Here is a 16,855-nt window from a genome sequence, read left to right on the forward strand (position 1 = left end):
GGTTAAAAAACCGTTGTCGTTGGTAGAAAAGACAACGGTTAAAAAACCGTTGTCTATGCGCAGGACCTACAACAACACCGGCTTCAACAACAGAAAGTATACCCCTACGACAACGGTTAATAACCGTTGTCTATGTGCATTTTTCTTGTAGTGAATGCTAGGGTTTACAATCGCTTGGATCGTTTTCTTCAGGGACCGGAATAGCTCCGCTAACAAATCCAAATTTGTTCTTCACATCCAACGCAATTCTCATTGACCTACTCCAAGAGGCGTAGTTGAGCTCGTTGAGTGGAGGTGAAACTAAGCTCAAATTCGGATTCTCTGTAATATGTAGATACAGAGGATCATCGAAGTCCTCAATTCGTTGATTCAAAGAAGGTTGATTCGGATTTGACTGAGCTCCTGCATTTTGCGTCTGGTTCAAATTCCCGTCGCCGATTGGTTCCATCACAACTGCTGCGGCGTAACTTCGGTGACGCTCTGATACCATGATGGATTCTAGCTTGAATCACTTTGAGAATGAAAGAAGAAGATGTTTATTGATGGGAAGTTCATCTTGAGTTCAACTGAGAAGAATCGGAATACATTGTAATGAAGAAGAATAAGATTACAGAGAGCAGAAGCTTAAGCCTTTAATAGGCAGTTAAGGAGCAGTTATAACTAACTAAGGGAAAAAGACTAAAAAGCCCTTGCAGCCTAGCCTTGCTTGATTATGAATGTTGTGGCACTTTATAACACTTCATCAATATATATATATATATATATATATATATATATATATATATATATATATATATATATTTTGTTACTCCTTATTAAATATTAATTTTTGTAATATATTTTTTCCTCACTAATCGATATTATGTTTTATAAGTTGTAACTATAGATATTGTGTTGATAAAAATTAAATTTTTTACCATAATGCAATCAAAGTAAACTAGATCAATATATTAAAAGACTTCATTATCACTACCAAAATGAATGTTTCATACAACTTTGTAAAGACTAAAGACTCACAATTCAACCAACCCAACAAGATGGAATTGGAGAAGCAGTATAGATGCTAAATAATCACTTCATCACAGAGCTTCAGAGGAAGGATATCAAATACACCGTCCATCAAAGTATGGTGAGTACTTGAAGTCTTTTTTGGGGAAAAAAATCCTTCCACTTCGTTATATATATGAACGCGGAGAGAGAGACAATGATAGAGACTATTTCACTGCACACAAGATCAAAGTAGCTAGTTTTAGTATTTGACAATAAAAAAAGTCCTAGTATACTGCTGAAATTGGTTAAATATATTAAATCTCACATAAGAAAACTTGATTTGTTAAATTATGACCTCAAAGCAAAAATCACTAAAGGTCTCTGTTTTACATAGCATGCACAAGCTAAGTGTTCCATGAGTAAAATATAGATGCAATCAGAGTTGAAAGAAGGAAAGAGAATAGGGGACTATACATATTATATATGATGGTTTGTGCTATTGATTGAAGTTTGATCATGTACTACTAGGTTCACTCCAATGTTAAGAATCAATAACTATCTTACATAAAGAAACATCCTATAGAAGTCTAAGTTACCGAAAGCCAGTTAGCTATCTAACGCAAGCAGAAACAACAAAGGTGTAATTCTCCAAGACAAAGAAACACTCAAAAGCACTAGGATCTAATTCTTACTTTTAGCAGGAGAAGAATATAGAAAGAAACACAATTTCCAGCATATCATCACAAAAGTTCACCTAAATATGCAATTGGCTTTGCCAGCTTCAATTTAAATAGTTTTGAACAATAGAAACTACACTTGAACAACCTCTATAGTCCATTCTACCAGGCCAACGCCTTCCAATATGCTGAATGCTCTACATTACGGTTACTTATACAATTCATCAAACTACTTCTCAACATATATCTACACTATGCAAGGAGTATACAATTTCATCTTTCATTATAACATTAACAAAAAGAAAAAAATTTAAGACTATAGGTAGGATGATGAAAGAGTTACCTGGCATGCCTTTCATAGAGCAAAGAGTCTTTCTTTAGAACAAAGCTGAAGAAAAAAAAAAAAAAGTGGACCAGAATCTGTTATAGAGAAAAAGAAGTATCACACGAGCAAATAAAATATTCTGAGGAAGCTATTACCTTAATTCATCGCTCACCCCATATGCAAAGACAATATCTTTAAACTTCTCCAGAACTATGAGCATCACAGAACCTATGAAACAAATAAGTATTGAATTATTTCAGAGTTGCACAAAAAAGTCACATTATATGGCACCACTATTGGTTAAATATCATTTTAAAAGCCTGTCAAGCTAAGAATAATATTCACTCTCCTTATTTAAAATCTTGTCAAGCTCCACTGTCCTAATTTTCTGCATATAATAATCCAAAACTTTGCTAAGAATGAAAAATTCTAGGTAATCAGTGTTGGGAAAAATAGCTTAAAATGACATGTCAAGCGGCTATTTTGTAGTACAATTATCAGTAGGGTCCACTTCCGAATTGGGTCGATTCAAAGTAGATTCAGTTTCTTCGTAGTGAGACGAAGAGATCGATATATTGTACGCTCAAAACGGATAATGGGTGAATGAGATATTGATTCTCAAAGTAAACCCATTAAGTTGGAAAAATGAAGGGAAAAAGTGAAGCTTTTGTCCCACATTGGTTTGGGAAGAGGATTTGCCCCACTATTTATACGAGAGCTCTTTTAAAACTCATTGAATTGTATAGCATAGAGGCTCTTTCTCAGGGGTGTAAATCAACTCCTAAAATGAGAGCGAAAAAGCTTGTTTCAATGGTGGGAACAACAATAATGTGGCTTGTTTAGTCATGGGATACATTCCCATGACTCGGGATTTTGTTGCAGACAACAATGGTGGGAACAACAACAATATTGCGAATTCCCAGGCACAAGATGGTGGGAGCACTGAGGGATACATTCCCATGACGAGAAGCCAGAGAAGTTCACCGGTGTCGGATCAATCAAACTTTAAGAGGTAGCAACATAAGATGTTGTTCTTGTTCTACCTAGCAACTCTTGGCGTCGGATGTTGTTCTTGTTCTACCTAGCAACTCTTGGCTTGGCAAGGTTCTTGTCCGAGAAAGTTCCTGATCCGTGATGGCGGTTGGCTATTGGAAGGATTCGGCCTCTGCCCAACACTATCCTTGTTAGGTTAATCACCAAATTCCTAGATACTTTCAATTGTATTAATCTGTCCGTGTTTGATGATAGGCTTCAGGAAAAGTAGTAGCAATGGTTGGAGATGGAATCAACGACTCTCCGGCCATACTTTCAATTGTATTAATCTGTCCGTGTTTGATGATAGGCTTCAGGAAAAGTAGTAGCAATGGTTGGAGATGGAATCAACGACTCTCCGGCCCTTGTAGCAGCTGATGTTGGAATGGTAATTGGCGCGGGGACTGATATAGCCATAGAGGCAGCTGACATTGTGATCATGAAAAACAACCTTGAAGATGTAATTACTGCTATACATCTTTCTAGGAAGACCTTCTCCCGCATCCGATTGAACTACTTTTGGGCTTTGGGTTACAATCTGCTTGGAATTCCCATTGCTGCTGGGGCACTCTTCCCATCCACCCGATTCCGCCTCCCTCCTTGGATTGCCGATGCAGCAATGGCTGCCTCTTCAGTGAGTGTTGTTTTCAGTTCTCTTTTCTTGAAGAATTATAGGAGACCCAAGAAGTTAGATAGTCTAGAGATAGGTGGAATAACAATTGAGTGATTGTTGGTTGTGCTGTGGTAAATCTATGAACTACTCCTACTAAGTTCTTGTTTTCACTCTTTTCATTCCGTTGCAATCAGAGCAAGGTGTTAGTAATCCTTGTTCTAGCCTAGGAAATGTATATTGCGCTTGTAAATAAATAATTTCTATTGTTCTATATGACGAGAACCAGAATCTGATATATGATTCTCACACTGATGGAACTACAATGGGAACACAGTGACATCTATAGTATTAATAAAAAGTAAAATCCTCCTCTTCAACTATTCCGCACAAACTTTTCTTAATATTAATTAATTAATTTATTGGTAAAAGAATTAATAAAACTATTTTGGTAACAAAATGTTATATAGAAATTAACTAATATCTATTAATTGATAATATATAATAAAAATTTTATCCGTGCATCGCACGAGCATTGCGCGCGCATTGCATGCCCATCGCACGGGTAATTGAGCAATTAATTGCTCGAATTCAAGCAAGGATAACATCTGAAAACATAATCGATACAACTCATTTCATCAACTGGTAAGTACCGAATACTGATATTCTTTCAAACAAGTATAACCTAGTTTTTTTTTTTTTTTTTTTTTTTTTTTTTTTGCACAGCATCTAAACACCTTTGGTATTTTTTGCACTTTCAGGTTATTACTCTCTCGTTTTGCACTTGGCTAGCCTAGTTTTTAGCTGGAAAGTTCAATCTTTACCCCAGATCTTGGATTCCATCTTCTATGGATAGCTTTCAGCTAGCCCTTCAATTTGGTATTTCTGTTATGGTTATAGCCTGCCCATGTGCCCTTGGCCTTGCAACTCCAACTGCTGTTATGCATGGTTGGCACTGGAGTTGATGCTTCTCAAGGTGTCCTTATTAAAGGTGGTCAAGCATTAGAAAGTACACAAAAGGTTAGCTAGCTGCCCAACTAATATATTTCGTTTTGAAAGCACTGATTTCAAATTTGTATTTATTTTCTTCTCATTTTCATAGGTAAACTGTATAGCCTTCGACAAAACTGGGACTATCACGGTTGGCAAACCAGTAGTTGTAAATACAAGGCTCTTGAAAACAATGGTGCTAAGAGATTTCTATGAATTGGTTGCTGCAACTGAGGTAAACTTACTTCCAATATGTTAGTTATTACGAATTAAGACTGTTCTTTATCAAGTTATATATTTACTGCCTCTGTCTGCTGCGGCTGAGTTCAGCCGCTGCTCGATTCGAGACGTGATATTGCGGCTTACCATGGAGAGATGTGGTTAAAGGATTAATGTCCACTTACTTATCACCAATTGATTTTAAGAATGGTATGCCAATCAGATAACCAAAAACGTGGTTAAGCGTGTTTGACTTACAGGATATGTAACCTACTGGGAAGTAAGCATAGTGCTTCGCTAGATCCATCAAAATTTCTATCATGAAGTTGTTCTTTAATTTACTGGTAAATAGCGAACACCCCTTGGCCAAAGCGATTGTTGAGTATGCTAAAAAGTTTAAGGAAGATGAAGAGAATCTCATATGGCTTGAAGCCTCGGAGTTTGAGTCCACCTGAAGCCTCGGAGTTTGTGTCCATAACTGTAGAAGAAAAACGTCACTTGGGAATTTAATCAAACAAGTAATGGGCACTAAATAATAAAGAAGGAAAAACTTAAGCTTTGGACTATTGAATCAATAACATGAAAAGATAGAATGTAGGAGAAGAAGATCATTATCATCTAAAAACAACTCACTTTTATTTGTTGACACAAACACCTTTTATAGGCTGGACATCAACTAAAACTTACGAAGAAATAGCAACTGGACACTAAACACTCTGCCCACTAACAACAAAGAAATAGCAACACTCTGCCCACTAACAACACTAAACAAATTCCATAAGAATAGGACATAATATAAAATTACCACAAGAAATATTTACTGCATTTATTCAACATTCCCTCTCTTAAACTAATGTATATTAGTTTAGACACCAGGACTATGTGGTCTAATGGTACCCGGGTTGGACTTCCATTTGGAAGGTTGTAAGTTTGAGCCTCAGTGGAGGCGTTATTGGCTCTTTGTATTTCAATAGGTTGAGAAAGTATATGAACAGATACTACAATGTAATAGAGCTAGTAGCATTCAAAAAATATTAGTTTAGACATATTTCTAAGTCTTCGTTTGAGAGGTTTAGTGAACAGATCATCAGCAATGTAATAGAGCTAGTAGCATTCAAAAAATATTAGTTTAGACATATTTCTAAGTCTTCGTTTGAGAGGTTTAGTGAACAGATCATCAGCAACTTGGTCTTCACTTTTGCAGATGAAATCTAACATCAATGTGCTTACTGCGTCCATGCAAAATAGGATATTTTGAAAGTTTAATTGCTGAACTATTATCACAGAAAATTAAAGTTGATTCTTCTTGCTGAAATTTCAAATTCTCCAAAATATTTCTTAACCAAACAGCTTGGGAGGCACACATGGTGGCAGCTACATATTCAGCTTCAGTTGTTGATAAAGTGACAATTGGTTGCTTTTTTGAACACCACGAAACTGCTGTTGAACCCATCATGAATACATAGCCTGACGTACTCTTTCTATCATCAAGATCTCCTGCATAATTACTATCAGTAAAACCATATAATGCTGATTTTTCTCTCTTCTTGTAGAACAAACCATATTCAGCAGTTCCTTGCAAGTATCTGAAAATTCTTTTCGCAGCCTGAAGATGTGTTTCACCTGGACAGTCCATATACCTGCTAATAAGGCTTACTGCATGCATTATATCTGGTCTTGTTGCTGTTAAATACATTAAACAGCACACAATTTGCTTGTACAGAGTAGAATCCACCCTTCTTTCGTTGGTATTCTTAGTTAACTTCAAACCTGTCTCCATAGGTGTGCCTACTGAATTGCAATTTGTCATTTTAAACCTCTCCAAAATTTCTTGGGTATATTTTTTTTTGAGAAATAAAGATTCCAGCTACAGTTTGTTTCACTTCAATTCCCAAAAAATAACGCATCATACCAAGATCAGACATATCAAACTCAATCATCATCGATTTATTTAATCTCTCAAACATGCAAGCATCATGACCAGTATAGATCAAATCATCCACATACAAACAGACTATGAGCATTCTTCCTCTATCATTTTAACAAAAAGTGTGTGCTTGTTTTAATCCATATAAAGCTTTATTTAATTTATAAACTTTATGCTCATTTCCAACTTTAATATACCCAGGAGGTTGTTGGACAAATACCTGTTCCTCCAAAGTTCCATGTAAGAAGGCCGATTTCACATCCAGCTGATAGATAGGCCATGAGTTATGTGCTGCCAGTGAAATAACCAATTTGATAGTGTCTAACCTTGCAACAGGAGCAAAAACTTCATCATAATCTACTCCATATTCTTGCTTGTATCCTTTAGCAACAAGACGGGCCTTGTACTTGTCAATGTCTCTATTCTCCTTCAGTTTTGTTTTATATACCCATTTAACACCTATTGCCTTTTGTCCTTTTGGAAGCTCAGTTAACTGCCAGGTATTATTCTTCTCAATAGATTCAATTTCTGCATCCATAGCTTTTTCCCACTTCAAATCTTTGGAAGCAACCTCATAAGATGTAGGGTCACTATCTGCAAACAAGGCAAAATGGGTAAAAGGGTCTTCAGAATCATCAATGCCAGTTACCTCATAATCTTCCATCCAAACTGGTTTTCTTCTTGCTCTCTGAGGATGTACAGGTTCAACAATCGGTGAGTTTGGTGCATTAGTTGAATCACCTGGCATTTGTTGATCATATATTGTAGGTTGTTGCACATCATCTTCAACCCTACTTTCATCAAGGTTGATAGATATTTTCTGTTCAACAACATTACTATTCCATAGTCAGAACTTATCCTCATCAAACACAACATCACGACTAATAAGTATTTTCTTGGTGATAGAATTATAAAGCTTATAGGCTTTTGATTGTGTAATAACACCAAGAAGAACACACTTCTCACCTCTGTTATCAAGTTTGGTTCTGATCTGGTCTGGAATGCGAGCATATGCAATGCACCCAAAGATCCTGAAATGATCTACAGACGGTTTATGTCCACTCCAAGCCTCCTCTGGTGTTATATTTTGAACAGCAAGAGTAGGACTCCTATTCAAAATATAAACACTCCAATTCACAACTTCCGGCCAAAAAGTTCTTGGAATGTCACTTTGTCTCAAAAGACTCCGTACCATGTTTAAGATAGTACGATTCTTTCGCTCACAGACACCATTCTGTTGAGGTGTATAAGCTGCTGTTAGTTGCCTCTTAATTCCATGAGTTTCACAAAAAACTGTAAACTCATTTGAATTGTATTCACCCCCACGGTCTGTGCGAAGAATTTTGATCGGATTTCCAACTTCTTTTTCAGCCGACACTTTGAAACATTTAAATGCATGCAAAGCTTCTGATTTTTCCATTAAAAAATATACCCAAATTTTTCGACTAAAATCATCAATAAAAGTAATCAGGTATCTTTTACCTCCGTTTGACATTGGCGTGATTGGCCCACAAAGATCAGAATGAACCAATTCCAAAGGCTTCTTGGCTCTCCAAGATTTTTGTTTTGGAAATGGATTACGGTGTTGTTTGCTAACAGCACATTCTTCACAAACTCTAGAGGATGCATCCAACTGAGGAAGACCAGTCACCATATTTTTCTGTTGTAAAGTCTTCAATCCACCAAAACTTAAATGACCATAGCGGTAATGCCATAGCCACGATGCATCCTTTACCTTTGATGAGAAGCATGAATGGGATGTGTTTTGGAGGTAAAGCGGAAACATGCGATTTGCAGTCATTTTGACTTGAGCTATCAAACCCAATTTTGCATTTTGAATACGGCATAACCCATCCTTAATAGAAATCTCATATCCCTTCTCTTGGAGTTGACCAACACTGAGTAGATTGGTTTTTAAATCAGGAACAAAAAGCACATTAGAGATAGTATGGATGGAGTTATCCCTGGTTTGAAGATTCATTGTTCCTTTTCCCATAACTGATATGGTAGAATTGTCACCAAATTTGACAGTATTGCGGAGGGATTTGTCAAGAGTAGTAAAAAGCTGTTCATTTCCAAACATGTGATTACTGCAACCGGAATCTAAGTACCACATGTTCTGTTGGGTTTCTTCATTGACATGGCATGCCAACAATAGAGAAATCTCCTCTTCATTTTCTGCTAAGTGGAATTTTTCTTCATGATGTTGTTTATCCAAATTAGTATAGCACTCATACTGATAGTGACCATACTTATGACAACGGTAGCACTCAACATTAGACTTGTTCACTTGTTTTGATCTATCATTTGTTGACTGATGACTTCCACGCCCTCTCTTATCATTAGAGTGATTAGACTGATATCTCTGACGATGATTATCCTGTTGATTGCCACGTCCCCCATTATTTCTTCCTCTCCCACGACCTCTACCTCGATTACAAGATTGGTTTACAACCGAGGATTTCAAAGCTTGTTCTCCCTCTTTTCCTTGAGGATTGATCTTTCTCTCATGAGTCAACAATGAGCTTTCAAGTTCATCAAGTGACATTGTTGATGTATTATTTCCTTCCTCTATGGCACATACAATAAAATTGTATTTGGGTGTCATAGACCGAAGTATTTTCTCAACAATTACATTCTCCTCAATTGTATCACCATTGCTCCTCAATTTGCTAATTGTCGCCATGGTTCTAGAGATGTATTCACTTGCAGTTTCACCCTCTTTCATTTGAAGGGCTTCAAACTCAGAACGCAATGCTTGAAGCTGCAACCTTTTTGTTTTTGTGTTTCCCTTAAACTTCTTCTTCATAGAATCCCAAATATTCTTGGAGGTATCTTTGTTAAGTATAGTCTCCAAGATGGTTCTGTCAATGGCCTGAAAGAGATAATTTTTTGCTTTGAGATCTTTCAGCTTTAAACCCTCCAACCTCGTTCGCTGCTCTGCCGGCATCTCCGCTGTTGGTTCTGCTACTACAGTATCAACCACAGCCCAAAGTTCCTTGGATCGAAAAAAATTCTCCATCAACATGCTCCAATGATCATAATGTCCATCAAAGCGAGGAATAGCAGGTTGGACAAAATTGTCAGTGGCCATAAAACAGTTGTTATAGCTGCTGCAATGAAACTGAAATGGCTCTGATACCAAATGTAGAAGAAAAAGGTCACTTGGGAATTTAATCAAACAAGTAATGGGCACTAAATAATAAAGAAGGAAAAACTTTAGCTTTGGACTACTGAATCAATAACATGAAAAGATAGAATGTAGGAGAAGAAGATCATTATCATCTAAAAACAACTCACTTTTATTTGTTGACACAAACACCTTTTATAGGCTGGACATCAACTAAAACTTACGAAGAAATAGCAACTGGACAATAAACACTCTGCCCACTAACAACAAAGAAATAGCAACACTCTGCCCACTAACAACACTAAACAAATTCCATAAGAATAGGACATAATATAAAATTACCACAAGAAATATTTACTGCATTTATTCAACAATAACTGGTTACGGAGTGAAGGCTATTGTCCAAAATAAGGAAGTCGTTGTAGGCAACAAGAGCCTCATGTTTGATCAAGGCATTGCAATTCCAATTGACGCTGAAGAATTTTTAACGAAAACTGAAGAGTATTATAACTGGGGAATCGAGGGTAGTGGCTAAAAGGAAGGGAGAAATGGTAATCAGAGGAACTGTTAATGAGAATGGAGTGTTGCATATTAGAGCGACGGCAGTTGGATGGGAGAGTGCTCTTTCCAATATTGTTAGACTAGTTGAACTACAATGGGAACGCAGTGACATCTATACTATTAATAAAAATTAAAATCCTCTTACTTTTCCGCTCAAATTTTTCTTATATTAATTAATTAATTTATTGGTAAAAGAATTAATAAATCTTTATTGATAACAAAATGTTTAATGGAAATTAATAAATATCTATTAATTGGTAATATATAATAAAAAAAAAATTTATCTGTGCATCGCACGCGCATCGCACGGGTAATTGAGAAATTATTTGCTCGAATTTAAGCATGGATAACATCAAGAAACATAATCGATACAATCTATTTCATCAACTGCACTATATAATGTTCGTTGTTATAATTTATATTTGTATATCGATCCAAATATTCTTATAGTATTATAATAAATCCATTCCGTGCAACGCACGGGTGAAAATACTAGTTTTTGTAAATTTCATTAATTTCACTATACAAACTTAAACACTTAAATATGTAATTTTTAATAACTAAATATGTAAATCCAGTAAATTTTGTAAAATCAAACTTAAATATGTAATCTTTAATAACTAAATAGATAAATCTCGTAAATTTTATAAAATAAAAAAAAAGTTAAATTTTAAATCAAGGGTAAATGTCAGATCTTTAAGTAGTAAAAAGTAAACCACTTCAATCTGCATTTTGTTTGGTATACACTTCTGCATGTTACAGTAGCCATTTAGCCAGGTAAATGCTAATTTAAAGCCTGTCCAAGTGAGTGGCTGGGGAGCTTGGGGATTCGCATCCTTGGTAGTTTCAAATGCAAAGACTGGAGTGACTAGGAGGCACAATATCATCAATGCTTGTAACATTCCTTTTCACCTACAAATTCAGTAGAGACTAGACATCATACTACAGACCACATATTTTCCCATAAAAACATAAACATCAAAATCACAAGCTTAAAATATACTAGTAATACGTCAAGAAGGGCCATAGCACTGCCACTAGTATTGATCATAAAGTCAAGAAGCGACATAAGAGTTTTCTTACGTGTAACTGTGATCCTCTTGGACTTGCAACCCGAAAGACTAATTCAGATCCAACCTGCAAAAGATTTTTTTATTTTAGCCTTTGCGATCCTCTTGGACTTGGTTTGGAGCCTTTGCGCTCTTTATATAGGCCAGTGTGAGGTGTCTGTTCAAGCCTAGGAAATGTACATTGCCCTTGTAAATAAATAACTTCTACATTACTGTTCTATATGACGACAACCAGAATCTGATATATGATTCTCACAATGACGGAACTACATGGGAATACAGTGACATTATGGTAAGTATCATTAAGTTCACTATGCAAACTTTAACCATCTAAAGTATAAATGCTAGACCCAGTAAAAAGTAAATCACTAAACCAAATAAAATGATGAAAAACTCAGTCATAAAATCTAAAATCGAAATTAAGTGCAATGAACTTTTGCATTTTTTCAAGTATAATCTTTTAATACGGAGCGCTGTTGCAAAAATCGGTCTAGGCGCCTGCCTAGGCGCTAGGCGCCCTTAGACTGTGGCGATTTCTACCCTAGGCGCCCCTGGACCGTGGCGATTTCTGCCCTAGGCACCCGCCTAGCGCCTAACTCGGCCGAATTCGGTGTGTGCGCGCGCGTGTAATATGACATATATACACTCACACACGTGCACTATTTTTTTATTTTTTTTTTAGTTTGTTGAATATATAGGTGCCTGCCTAAACCGTCTAGGCGCTAGGCACTACTCTACCGCTCGACTAGCGCCTAGTGGCTACTGCAACCATGATACGGAGTACTAAATATGCCAAATGTTAATACTAAATGTGCAAAATATTAATATTAAAGGGGCACGATGTCAATTGTTATTGGAAGACCCAATTAGACATTCAATTACATGTGGGACAGCTTACAGTGGTAGACAGGTTCACGGGATTGTACTAGATGCAAACCAAGTGAAGGCGAGCATAGATAAAGTTCTTGATCCTAGTGCAAATGTACCCATCCCCACCAATGAGGTTCAGCGTTTATGTGATGCATATCAACATTTTATTATTTGGCCAAAGAAGCTAGTAGAGTTATGTATTGAAGCTGATGGGGTATGTACACCGTAAATATTTTTATTCTAAAATAGTATGTAATTTGCTTCTTTAAAAATAATAATTCTTATATTAGAATGTACAGTTAAAAGGAAATGCCAAATTGACTTTTGAACCGGTTGTGCAATCTTCTCATCATGAAACTGTAGCTGATCTGGAGTCTTTGAGTATTCTATGCAAAAGGGCATATAGAATAGCTACCGGTCTTAAACAAAATATTGTAATTCCTATCCCTTGTGGTATTATGGGCAACGTTACGTATGACTTGCAGTTTGAGAGTCGAGAGATCATACGTTTCTTAAAGATGGAGATTATCGATATTTATCTTTTTCAGTTCTTTATATGGTAATAAGTTCTTTAGTATTACTTGTTTATAACAGTTTTAATTTTATTTATTATCATAATTGTTAGTAGGGTGAATCAACGATTTGGTCCCTCACTTATTCGCGACTTGTCAATGTTGTCCCTGAATCACGTATTCATTGATTTAGTCCCCGAAAATAATTGTTTTTCGTCAAATCAGTCCCTATGGCCGTATTCCGTCAGGTCTCAGGTGAGAGCTCGGATTTGCCCTGGGCATTTTGGTCTTTTCACGCCTTCTTCTTCATTCCATCGTCGCCGACGTCAGCTTCACCTCTGATGATGAGTTGTTGACCCCAAACGTCACTCTCCTGCGAGTCATCCAGTCGTGGTGCACCCACCATGCCTCCCACGGCGTCGAGTGCTTCCCCACCCCAAAGCCTCTGGTGACCAAGCCTCACATCCTAAAGCTCCTTCGGCAAGCCAAGTCGACGCCGGAAATGCAGTGATGCTTCTCAAATCAATGCTCGAAACCACAACCTTAAACCCCTTGTTATCACAGCTCACGAAAAACTTAAACCCCTCCTTTTTCCACCAAGTTATCCAAATCTTGCGAGACAATTTCTCCCGCAAGGCCTCCAAATCCGCGCTGCATCTACTGGCCAACGTTTGCCAGAGAGGGAGGAACCGGATCAAGGCAGCGGAGGCCGGGGCGGCGACCGTGCTGATCGATCTACTACTGGACACGAACGAGAAACGATATTGCGAGTGGAGTCTGAGTGTACTGGAGCAGCTTTGCCGGTGCGTGGAGGGGCGGGCGAAGCTGCTGAAGCACGCGGCGGGGCTGGCGGTGGTGTCGAGGAAAATCCTGAGGGTGTCGCAGGTGGCGAATAAGAGAGGTCTGAGGATCTTGTACTCCATCGCCAAGTTCTCTGCTACTCCCAGTGTGGTGCAAGAGATGTTGCAGCTGGGAGTGGGGGCGAAGCTGTGTTTGGTTATACAAGTGGATTGTGGGGTTGGGAAGAACAAGGAGAGAGGTGCTGAGATTCTCAAATTGCATGCTAAGGAATGGAAAAAAAATATTTTTATGCTTGTAAAGAATTACACCGTATTCAGCTTCTCTGCTATGTTGAGTGACAATGATAACTTCATGCAACACCTACAATGTATGCATTCCATGAATCCTGTTGTTGGAAGCTAGTGACCTCTTCATATTTTATGTCTTGTCCTGCAGAAAATCCATATGTGCTTTTGATATCTTCACTGTCTGGCATTTGTCGGATCCAAAAGTGGACATAGCGAAATCCGACCTCTTCCAAGCAGTCTTTAATTTCAGGCAATGACCATCTGGGCATTTTTAAAAAACATGGTTTTTTTTGTTTTCAAGTGAAATAGCCATGAAGCAGAGACTGAAAATCAATCTTCTAACGAAAGAAAAGCATACCGTGAAATTAGGAGCTCCCTCCGGCTAGCTTGAGCTTCTCCGGTGAAGCTTTGTCGGAGTTAATGAAGAAGAAGGAGTGAAAAGACCAAAATGCCCAGGGCAAATCGGAGCTCTGGCCTGAGACTTGACGGAATACGGCTATAGGGACTGATTTGACGAAAAACAATTATTTTCGGGGACTAAATCGATGAATACGTGATTCAGGGGCAACATTGACAAGTCGCGAATAAGTGAGGGACCAAATCGTTGATTCACCCTTGTTAGTAACACACACACACACACACACACACACACACACACACACACACACACACACACACACACACATATATATTTATATATTATATATATATATATATATATATATATATATATATATATATATATATATATATATATATATATATATATATATATATATATATATATATATATATATATATATATATATATATATATATATATATATAATTGATTGTGATTGTGAATAGGTCTTTACAAAGATTTTGGTTTAGCCTAAAAAATCATGTATGGCTTCTTAGATCCATAATATATTCAATCGAAACTGATGAGTAGAGAAGACAGGGTATCGTATATAAATGCCACCATGCAATCTGGAAAGAAAAATTGTTATTTAGCCCCATATGTTTACAAGTAAGAATACAATTATATAGTTATATTATATATTATGTTGAGTTCAGTTATATTATATATTATATTCACTTAATACTAATTTTTTTGTTTTGTTTTGTTTTGTAGTGGGCATTAGATGTTGATGGCGGTTTGTCCTTAATTATATGAAATAATTTGGTTTGATTCACTTGGTCACCCGCCACGTGATGACATTAAAGATATAATGAAAACGTATGTAAATTTATAAATAATTAATAGTTATTATTAATATAGTGATGTCAAGTACTTATACATGTTTTATGTCTTATATTAATATGTGTGTCACGCAAGCATGTTGATTGAAAAGAAACCAAGTCGTTCACCAAAATGAAGTATATGTTCGGTAAGTACTTCATATACTTTGTAAAAGTACATTTATCTTATTGTTTTTAGTAAAAAAATTCTTAATTATATTGTAATTCAAATGTAGTGTGCCATACAAAGAGGAACTACCGAATGTGGCTATTATGTGATGAAATTCATGTTGGAAATTATTTCCAACCACTACTTCAAAGGAATGAACAAGGCATGTAATTTAATAAAATATCTTTCTCCTTCAAATTTTTTAAAATACTAGCTTATTTATTACTTTTTTTTTTTTTCAATTTTGTAGCATTTAGAGAGACAAGGAAGTTTGCCCTACAATCAACAAGAGATTGATGAAGTTAGAGACGTATGGTCTAAGTATCTTATTGATGAATGTGTTAAAATAATGCTTGATGTTTAGTTGATGTTGATAATTTAAGTTTGTTATTATTATTATTATTATTATTATTATTATTATTATTATTATTATTATTATTATTATTATTATTATTATTATTATTATTATTATTATTATTATCAAATGTAGAATTACTATAAATTTAACTTGTTTAGTTGATGGTTTGAGTTGCTTTTTGAATTAATTGTAAGATTTATTAGTTTGATCAATTGTGAGATTTTGAATATCAAATTGCTAGACCGGTGTTAAAAATTGTTGTGAATTGTAAAAGCTGTACAGGATTAATTGGATGGAAAATCATAAAAAAAAAATAAAAAATAAAAACAACATCGTTTATTATTATTTTTATTTTTAAAGTTAACATTTTAATTTCTTTTTAAAATATACGATGTCGGTTTTGTTTAAAAATCGACGTCGTTTTGTAATTTTAAAAAATTTAAAAAAATATACAACATTGGTTATTTATAAATAATAGACGTCGTATGTTAATTTTAAAAATTAAAAAAATATACAAAAAAACCGACGTCATATCTCTTCCATGTTAGAAAACCAACGGAGGCAAAGGGGGGGCAGGGGGTCAGCTGCCCCCCCCCCCTCACCCCACCCCCACCCCTACCCTATCCCTACCCCTACCTCTACCACTACCCCTACCCCATATATAATTTTTGTATGTATATATGTATATATGTATATATAGTACATTTTTTAGTATTAGTATATAAAAACTGTTAATTGTTCATAAAAAATGAGTTAGATTAGTTGGTAGAGCATGCATTTGGTTATAATAAAGGTTTTTTTTTTTTTTTGAAACAAGTTATATTTTAATAAAGGTTAGGCATTCGAATCATATAATTTTTTGACTCTTTCCCTATGACTTTAACACAATCACGTTTTAATAGTTTTTTTAATATTTGATATACACTTACATATATATATATATATATATATATATATATATATATATATATATATATATATATATATATATATATATATATATATATATATATATATATATATATATATATATATATATATATATATATTCAAATTATTTTATCAAATTAATTATGTTTCATATTTTGTTATGAATATTTTTA

At 35.6% G+C, this 16,855-nt stretch overlaps 2 protein-coding genes across 2 annotated transcripts in view; one reads left to right on the forward strand and one right to left on the reverse strand.

The window, feature by feature from the left end:
* LOC109175190 (disease resistance protein RPP13-like) overlaps positions 1–16,855 on the reverse strand; it is a 175,606-nt gene that overhangs the window by 23,634 nt on the left and 135,117 nt on the right. The window lies entirely within an intron of this gene.
* Positions 13,424–14,116, forward strand: LOC109175145 (E3 ubiquitin-protein ligase PUB23-like). Its single transcript, XM_019324398.1, has one exon. It carries the CDS (start codon positions 13,424–13,426, stop codon positions 14,114–14,116), a length of 693 nt encoding a protein of 230 aa, XP_019179943.1.

This window comes from Ipomoea nil, unplaced genomic scaffold (genome assembly GCF_001879475.1).
Source record: "Ipomoea nil cultivar Tokyo-kokei standard unplaced genomic scaffold, Asagao_1.1 scaffold0684, whole genome shotgun sequence".
Classification (NCBI taxonomy): domain Eukaryota; kingdom Viridiplantae; phylum Streptophyta; class Magnoliopsida; order Solanales; family Convolvulaceae; genus Ipomoea; species Ipomoea nil.

What these genes read in the sequence shown, in the direction of transcription:
- LOC109175145 (XM_019324398.1), top strand. Translation starts at nt 13,424, where the DNA reads ATGCTTCTCAAATCAATGCTCGAAACCACAACCTTAAACCCCTTGTTA.